A 9,682-nucleotide genomic window follows, 5' to 3' on the forward strand; every position below is an offset into this window, starting at 1 on the left:
TAGCGAGCTGCGTGAGGGCAGTAAGAGACAGCACTAGGGATTTAACCCAGCCTGATTCTACCAATCACTGCATGTAACTGTTCACCTCACAGCTCCTCATAAGATGTTCACAGCAAACTGTCCATTTGGAAACTTAGCATGACATTTACACACAGTTAAATATTGTTGATGTGATCCCATCAGTTCTACTCCAGTTATCCATCTGTTTTGGAAAATACAGGGATAAGAAGAGATACAAAGGAGAAATAAGGGACCCAATTACATACAGACACAGAACACATCAGAAATACCATCAAGGAGCCCAATCCCACCACATCTAGAGATTGCTACCTGCAGCTGGGAACACAAAGAACAACAGGAACTGCTGGCACAGCACATGTATAGGCTGAATTTCATAGGATTAGCTGAAATCAGTTAACCAGAGGGAGGTGCCATGATGACATGGTACGCATTAACACCATCAACTCTACAGCTATGCAGAGCAGCCTCCTTATAGTGTGGATCAGACAAGGCTGTCTGCTCCGACCCACCTCCCAAGCCGTCCCACGGCTTTGCAGGCCAAGCATCTTAGTGGGAGCCGACTGTCACGTGAGCACTTATGGATGGATGGAGATATGGAAGAATGAGAAGCTCATCACTCACAATATGTAAAGTGCTAACAATCCGTAGGAAACTTCATATGTCAAAGATTCTTTGTGCCCCATAAGATTATTGACAAATAAAATCCTTTTCATTATAAACGTTAAATAAGCATTAACAATTTGATTCTTTCTGTAAACAAAGCACAAACATCAGCTCTACCTCTGCACTAAACATTTACCTGAGAAAATGTGACAACCATTAAAGAGTAGGGAATTATACTCCGTGCGATAGATGGATTTGAAGACTATACATAATACAGTATGAACAGAAGATTGATACAGAAGATATCACATTAGGGTATGTTATGTGAAGTTATGACAAAGAGGATGACAAGGTGGCAGTGTATGAAAAACTGGACCCCTAGACTGCACACTGCCAAGTCCCGTGGCTCTTCCAGAAAGAGCATGTCGAAAATAAAGATTGTTTTGTACAAACATTGATAACTAAACATGCATAAAACTTATTGTTTGTATTATTAAACATACGTATACGACTTTCCAGATCCAGTCTGACCATAGGCAAACAAGCAGGTGTTGTATCCCAGGAGAGACCACTCGAGCAGAGGTACAGCCAGCTTCTCATACACCTTTTCTTGATCTACATAGTTGGGACTGGACTTTTCAAAGGACCAAAAAGAGAAGTCATATTGAAATCTGTGGGTTTGCTTGGATTCAGGGTGTTGTACAACGGTCTCCTGTCCAGTCATAGAGACCACTTGTATATCATTTTCTTTTATTTCCCTATAATAATAAAAGTCATGTTAAAGGAATGTACAGAAGATCAAAACACAATTACATATACAGGTTGAGTATCCCTTATCCAAAATGCTTGGGACCGGAATTATTTTGGATATCGTATTTTTCTGTATTTTGGAATAATTGCATCCCATAATGAGATATCTTGGCGATGGGACCTAAATCTAAGCACAGAATGCATTTATGTTACATATACACCTTATACACACAGCCTGAAGGTCATTTTAGCCAATATTTTTTATAACTTTGTGCATTAAACAATGTGTGTGTACATTCATACAATTCATTTATGTTTCATATACACCTTATACACACAGCCTGAAGGTCATTTAATACAAGATTTTTAATAACTTTGTGTATTAAACAAAGTTTGTGTACATTGAGCCATCAAAAAACAAAGGTTTCACTATCTCACTCTCGATCAAAAAAGTCCGTATTTCGGAATATTTGGAGATGGGATACTCAACATATATATATAAAAAAAAAAAAAAAAAAATTATTTAATTATCCATTACATTCAGTACCAAGTAATGCATTATGTATACAGTATGTGGCCCTTTATTCCCTGCAGTTGTGCAGTAACAATGAGCATGTGCTATGTTTTGGTGATGTAAGGAATCCATACCCATTTATATTTTGTTTAGAACTACCGTTTGGATGTGAAATGAAATGGTTTGGGGAATTATCATCTGGAAACATGCTTCAGAAGCTGAGGAACACTTCTTCAGGAACTTTCACTTGTATCCTAAACTATTTAACGCATGAGGAGATACTGTAGTTCTACTAACCTGGTACTGAATGGTCTCACTCTCACTGCTACAGTCACTGCACAGTTTTGTGCCTTGTGGGGATCATCCTCAGCATTAGGATTTATGCTGCTAGTCTCATCTTTCACATGTGGAAAACTGGCTTCCAGGGTCTTCTCTACATGGTCAACTGTACTAAGGTTCTTCCTATTGGTAGCAGGTAGAGTTCCTACTGGGCGCTTTGGGGTTAACACAGGGCTCCTCATATCACGGATCGATGCAGACCTCAGCAAGCCAGTGGCCCCATTCTTTGGTGTTTTTTGTTTATCTACACACCCATTTTTTGGTACAGATGCCTTTACAAAGTCATGCCCCAAACTATTTGGACTGTTCATAAAATCCTTTCCCTTTGTGGCCTTGACAGTCTGAAGCCTTACATCAGCTGATGTGCCATTCACGTGCAAATTTTCAACTTTTAAGCTGTTTAAAATAGATTTTGGTTGGTACAGTTTTCCATTTACGCTACATAAACCCTTGCTTCTGAATTCAGGCTGACTGGAGCACTCCGTGCTGGCTGCTTTGGCTGGTGGTAAACCATATTTCACATTTTGCTTTTCTACAACAGTCTTGACATTAACACCTAACTTAGGATTCTTGTTGGAGTCTTCTTTTTCAATTGAACCAGTTCTCATCCTCCTCTGTAAAGTCAGGCGTTTGTCAGGTTCGTCTGACTGAATGCCATTGCAGTCTAGTCCCTGTTCCACTTGAGGAGACCCCTTGGCAATAGTTTCCCTTCTTTGAAGCTTTAAATTAGTCTCTGGTTTTAGTGTTGTTGGAGATGCAACACTTTTACAGTCAGAAATGATAAATGTTCTATTCTTCTCTCGATCAGTTGGATGATGGCCTGGGTGCAACATTTCTTCTCCCAAATTGTTGAAACTCCTTCCTTTATTAGTATTGATTTGAATATCAATAATATAATCTCCCTTCACAGAAGACTCTCTAGTACTGCCAGAAGAAAGCAAAGTCATGTTTTCACAATCATTATTATTCTAAAAAAGAAAAAAAAAAGAAAAGGGAAAGAAAAAAAAGACAATTACTGTTGCTATAGTGTCATACAAAAACATCCAGGAATACTGTGTCAGGGCAGGGTGATATAGGAGAATACAGTATGTAAGCAGCATAGGAGAGCATACAATATGTAAGCAGTACAGGAGAGCATACAGTATGTAAGCAGTACAGGAGAGCATATGTATAGTGTTCACTCTAGGCTGTTTTAGCAGGGCGCCGCGCCCTGCCCGTTTTTTAGCAGGCAAAACCCGCCCTGCCCCTTTTGCGGCGCCCTGCTAGAACAGCTGCCCGCTTCCTGCCCTCCCGGCGTGTATAGATGCCGTGCGCATGCGCGCGGCATCCATTCACGCATTGGGAGAGGGCTGGGGGAAGCCCAGCACCGACGGAGGTGCTGGGCACGCCCCCAACAGTGACGTCGCCGGCCACAGACGCTCTCTATAGTAGCGTCTGTGGGCCGCACCGCCCCCTAAAATGACGTAGGCGTGGCCACCTCCCCTAATTTGCGTGGTCACGCGCACACATGTGCCCCCGGAGTCCGGCGCCCTGGCCCTTTTCACTCCTAGAGTGAACACTATATGTAAGCAGTACAGGAGAGCACACAGTATGTAAGCAGTACAGGAGAGCACACAGTATGTAAGCAGCACAGGAAAGCATATAATATGTAGAGCAGTACAGGAGAGCACACAGTATGTAAGCAGCACAGGAGAGCATATAGTATGTTGAGCAGTACAGGAGAGCATATGTAAGCAGTACAGGAGAGCATAGGTAAGCAGTACAGGAGAGCACACAGTATGTAAGCAGCACAGGAAAGCATATAATATGAAAAGCAGTACAGGAGAGCACACAGTATGTAAGCAGCACAGGAGAGCATATAGTATGTAGAGCAGTACAGGAGAGCATAGGTAAGCAGTACAGGAGAGCACAGTATGTAAGCAGCACAGGAAAGCATATAATATGTAGAGCAGTACAGGAGAGCACACAGTATGTAAGCAGCACAGGAGAGCATATAGTATGTTGAGCAGTACAGGAAAGCATAGGTAAGCAGTACAGGAGAGCACACAATATGTAAATAGCACAGGAGAGTGGGCAATATGTAAGCAGTACAGGAGAACACAGTATGTAAACAGCACAAGAGAGCACACGGTATGTAAGCAGCACAGGAGAGTGTGCAGTATGTAAGCAGCACAGGAGAGTGTGCAGTATGTAAGCAGCACAGGAGAGCACACAGTATGTAAGCAGCACAGGAGAGCGTACAGTATGTAAGCAGCACAGGAGAGCGTACAGTATGTAAGCAGCACAGGAGAGCGTACAGTATGTAAGCAGTACAGGAGAGCGTACAGTATGTAAGCAGTACAGGAGAGCGTACAGTATGTAAGCAGTACAGGAGAGCATAGGTAGTGTGTGGATCATAGGGTCGACCACACTTAGATCGACAGTGTCTAGGTCAGCCACTATTGGTCGACAGTAAGTTGGTTGACAAGGTCTCTAGGTCGACATGACAGAAGGTTGACATTCGTTTTTTTATTTTTTGGTGTGTCGTTTTCTCCGTAGAGTGACCGGAACCCCAAATAATGCAGTGTACTCTTGCATGGCTCGCGGCTTCGGGCAAGATGACTTGCTGCGCTCGGCACGTTACCGTTCCTAATTGTAGTCCACGTGGACCGTAAAGCATGAAAAAAAAAATTGGAAAAAAAAATGAAAAACTCATGTCGACCTTCTGTCATGTCAACCTAGATATTGTCAACCTAGAGACCGGATACCCATAGGTAAGCAGTACAGGAGAGCATATGTAAGCAAGCCAATACACTAAAATAAAACAAGGCTGAAGTTAGCTTTTTATTCGGCCAGCTTCTTATTCGAACTACAGCTTCTTATTCAGAAAGTTGAGTTTTGCAAGGGTTAACTGACTTGTGCCACAAATTTGACACCTGAAATCAACAGAGGGTGGTCACTTACATATGACTTGCATATATTTAGCCTGGCCCAACGCTGTTTTGGGCATGAAATAACCTGGCAAACTGGGCACACACAGTTTTATAAATTGCCATTTTGAACAAGTAGCTGTAGTTTTGCAAGGGTTAACTAGTCTTGGACCACAAATTTGAAATACACTGGCAAACTGGGCACACACACCATATTTTACCATTTTTAATAATATTAAAATGAAAACCCCTATGAAGTTTTCAGAAAACACTGTGAAACAAAGTCGGAAACAAACAAGTCAGATGTTGATACAAATGTATTAGTCACACGAGCCATTTATGCAATAGGTTTTGTACAACTAATGAGTTGATCAGCGGCTCCGGGAATTACACAGCAAAATCAAATGTAAGTGTATTGCAGTAGCAGTAAGAATATCGCACAGAAATGTTAATCACTATTAATTAACATATTGCTAGAATGAAGTTATATTGAGCTGCATAACGATACCTCCTACTGACCACAGCCAGCAATGTAGCAGACGCATTGTAATGTACAGTATTGCATGTCATTGCGCTGGTCTGTAAGCAATGTAACACAGCTACAGTACATGCGGCGAGCGCTGTGATAAAGCACTATAGTAAATCGCACTATCGTTCCTTACCATTACACACACTGCTCTCCGGGGGCAAAATCCATTCCTCTCCCACTCACCCTCTTCCGTTTGCAGCTGGCGACGCATTTCGAATTCCCCTCTCTTTTCTGATTGGTTAAACCGCTGTCATCATCTCCTTAGGATAAGATCACATGACAAGTACAGGAAGTACGCGGCAGCGCCGGCCATTTTTCTTGTGGGCAATCAGTCGCTTAAGGTGAACATTCAATATACAGTATGTGGTCACTCTGTATCGTACAGGCATTTTGTACCTTTTGTGTATTGGTTCTCAAATGAGCTATAATTATTTGCAAAATAATATTGTACGTTATCATAAAGTTAGGATTTATGAGACCATTATGATTTGAACACTGTGCACAATTAGCGGTCTATGTGTAAAGGTTGTGGCTAAATTCAAGTGATTTAAAGGACCTCTGACTTTCCAATCATGTGACCCCACGATGGCAGTGGGAGGAGTAAGGCAGGCTTAACTTGTACGCTTGCCACACGAGCATAGTGGCTCCGAGACAGGTTACCTAATACATACCTGAGTACCTCCCAACATGGGGGGTAATTCCAAGTTGATCGCAGCAGGATTTTTGTTAGGAGTTGGGCAAAACCATGTGCACTGCAGGGGAGGCAGATACAACGTGTGCAGAGAGAGTTAGATTTGGGTGGGTTATTTTATTTCTGTGCAGGGTAAATACTGGCTGCTTTATTTTTACACTGCAAATTAGATTGCAGATTGAACACACCACACCCAAATCTAACTCTCTCTGCACATGTTAAATCTGCCTCCCCTGCAGTGCACATGGTTTTGCCCAACTGCTAACAAAAATCCTGCTGCGATCAATTTGGAATTACCCCCTTGACCCTCTCCAGGAGGAACAAAATACTCTGCTTCTGGATATTTTTTCTCTTAATTCAAGATTGCTGGCATTTGTTTCGAACAGGTAATGCATAAGAAAGATGTTTCAGCACAGGTGATGGCAATCCTAAAGTTAGAGGGAAGTCCAGGAGCAGGGCATTCTATCCCTCCTGGAGAGGGTCATGTTGGGAGGTATGCCTAATAGATTTCCATGTGGATGGTAGAAAGGTTATGGCTAAAAACAAGTTGGAAAAAGGACCTCTGACGTCACCAGGGGGAGGAGCAAGGCCCGAACAGGGTACCCGAAACGTACCCTTCGGGCTTCAGATTACTATAGATAGTAGTTGGTGGCATGGATAATGAAAGAACTATCCCGCCGGCCTAGCTCCTCCCCCTGACATCAGAAATCCTTTAGCCCACTTAGTTCTAGCATCTACCATAGTAGAAGTGCTAGTCCACAGACCCTGCCCCACCCCCTGCCGGCGCGGGTCACATGGTTGCATACCCTTCAACATTTCCCAGATAAAAACCAGTACAGGGGGCGTGGCCACATGTAGAGGGGGTGTGGCCATGGGTAAAGGGGGTGTGAGACGTGTCAGCGCTGCTCTTTCTTTCTATAATACTGAAGGCTGCTCCTGGGGGCTGAGGGCAGCCGGCGCTGTCAGGAATAGACAGAGGGAACCACCTATCACTGAGCAGCACTGCGGCAGTCCATGTCCACACAGCACTGCTATACAATACAATATGTATATGATACAGCACCCGGCACAAATGGTAGAGCTTCTGTTTTGCCGATACAGACCATAAAAGAACAGTACTGTACCCATAGGCATGCGCAGCACATTTTATTAGGGGTGCACGATCGGAGGGGCGTGTCTAGAACCGCCTATTGGGCGTGGCTAAAACCGCCTATTCGGTGTGTCTAGCAGTGTATATTGGCACTCAATGCAAACTAACTAATACAGGTCATACTTGCCTACTTTTGAAAACTAGTTTCAGGGAGATTATAGTTGGCAATAAAATGTGGAGCGTGAATCCAGCTCCACCTATGGGCACATTTATTGTCACTCAGGGGTGTGTCCTGCAGTGGCAGGTGAAAACTCAAATACTAAGTGTAGCATGTTGCCACATATAGGCAAATTTAATAAACGTGTTTGGTAAATAAGATTTGCGCCATTCCGCTACTAGGAGTTCTCGGTAAGGTCACAGCCACATAGAAATTTAGTGGAGTCCAGGGCCCCTTCAAATGAAATATAGGTTTAGGAGTTCTCTAGAGCACAGAAAGACAGGAATGGAAGACACAAATCCCACAAATTGCAAATCCCACATGGTCAATACCAAATACTTTTTCTGGCAATACAAATTTTATGTACTGTACAATCAGTTATATAAATATCATTATATTATCAAATCCCCATAGTGAGGGGACAAGAGGAAGAAACCCGTTCTGACTAGGGTGCACACAACCCAACTGACATTTAAATGTACAACCGATTAAGATTTAATTTTAAGCTCCCCTGTGTTGATGTTGACCAATAGGGGCTTTGATGTCCACCTATGCCTAATAATGTAGATAAAGAAAAAATAATTTATGTCATACTGGGACTAAAATTGTCCTTTATTATTTGACGAGAGAAGTATTAAAATCTGAGAGATGTGAAAGAAAATAAAGAAAACACATAAAGTGAATAAAGATTAAAAACAAATAGTGAATGTGTCCATTCCTTTGTATATAGTGTATATCAAGTTATTCATATACACATGAAATTCAAAATTGTGACTGCGTAAGATGCTGTAACAGCATTGATTCAGTAACTCTGATCTGTGATTGTCCCATCAATCAGGCAAGTTGTAAAATAATAACACTAATTTCTACAATGAGGCAATGTTGCAATACACTGTTGGTTGGTAATGATACAGAATAGTAATATATGTATCAAGATGTTGCATTGCTGATTCCACTGCAACTGTTACTGAGCTTAGAGTGAGTTACCAACCAACAGTGTATTGCAACATTGCCTCATTGTAGAAATTAGTGTTACAAAGAATGAACAATAATACTGAGTGACTAACTTATGTAATAGAGATATATATATATATATATATATATATATTTTACACACACACACACACACACACACACACACACACACACCGGTCACTACATGGGAAAGAGTTATTGAGTGAACAGGTTTAACCCGATGGCTGCCACAGGACTCTGCATTTTCCATTTGCAGATTTTCACTCATGCAGGGAGCAAGGGGCAGTCTGCAAACTACTTGAAATTATACAGATATATTCAACAGTGTTTAAGCACACTTGTGGAAAGTAGTTTGTAGACTGGCCCTTGATAACAGCGTGACATCTGCAAACGGGAGAAATCAGATTACTAACTTGAAATGAGGAGTCAGAGGTCAGCGATCATCCACCCCAGCCCCAGCAGCTGGCTAGCGGAGGTTGCTGATAAGTTTACAGTACTGTCAGTGTCATGACCTATTGCAACAGCCAAACCAGTTTACTTCATCCTGTGTGTAATAGGCTGCTATATTAGCGCATCCTGACGGCAGCACAAGCTGCCCCAGTCCCAGTGCTGCTGCTGTGTACTCAGTGAGCTCCCCTTCCAAGATCCGGCAGGCTCTCGTGTTATAGGAAGGCAGGGCGAGCTGTAAGTAGCCGGAGAGTAAGGAGGCGGAGCTGCTGTTCTGCACTGACCCGTAGGAAAGCCGCTGGGGATTTACTGTAAGGTAAATAAAAAAACTTTAAAAAAGACACCGAGTCCTCCTATATTTTCAGACTGAATAATGAAAAACCGGGAGGACCCAGAAGGTATGCGGGGCAGCGGGAGGCTTAATTAAAAATCGGGAGCCTCCCGCTGAATGCGGGAGGGTAGGCAAGTATGATACAGGTTGAGTATCCCTTATCCAAAATGCTTGGGTATTTTGGAATAATTGCATACCATAATGAGATATCATGGTCATGGGACCCAAGTCTAAGCACAGAATGCATTTGTTTCATATACGCCTTA

General features: G+C 42.5%; 1 protein-coding gene across 1 annotated transcript in view; it reads right to left on the reverse strand.

Moving 5' to 3' along the window:
• The window catches only part of KIF14 (kinesin family member 14), a 292,379-nt gene extending 286,397 nt beyond the window's left edge, over window positions 1–5,982 (reverse strand). Inside the window, exons 1-3 of the mRNA XM_063940137.1 lie at window positions 5,799–5,982; window positions 2,186–3,195; window positions 1,128–1,382 (exon numbers count right to left, since the gene is read on the reverse strand). Coding sequence (XP_063796207.1) covers window positions 1,128–1,382; window positions 2,186–3,195; window positions 5,799–5,876 — 1,343 coding nt within the window. The 5' untranslated portion in view covers window positions 5,877–5,982. The remainder of the gene's footprint in view (window positions 1–1,127; window positions 1,383–2,185; window positions 3,196–5,798) is intronic.
• Between the last annotated feature and the right edge of the window lie 3,700 nt (window positions 5,983–9,682).

This window comes from Pseudophryne corroboree, chromosome 9 (assembly GCF_028390025.1).
Source record: "Pseudophryne corroboree isolate aPseCor3 chromosome 9, aPseCor3.hap2, whole genome shotgun sequence".
Lineage (NCBI taxonomy): Eukaryota > Metazoa > Chordata > Amphibia > Anura > Myobatrachidae > Pseudophryne > Pseudophryne corroboree.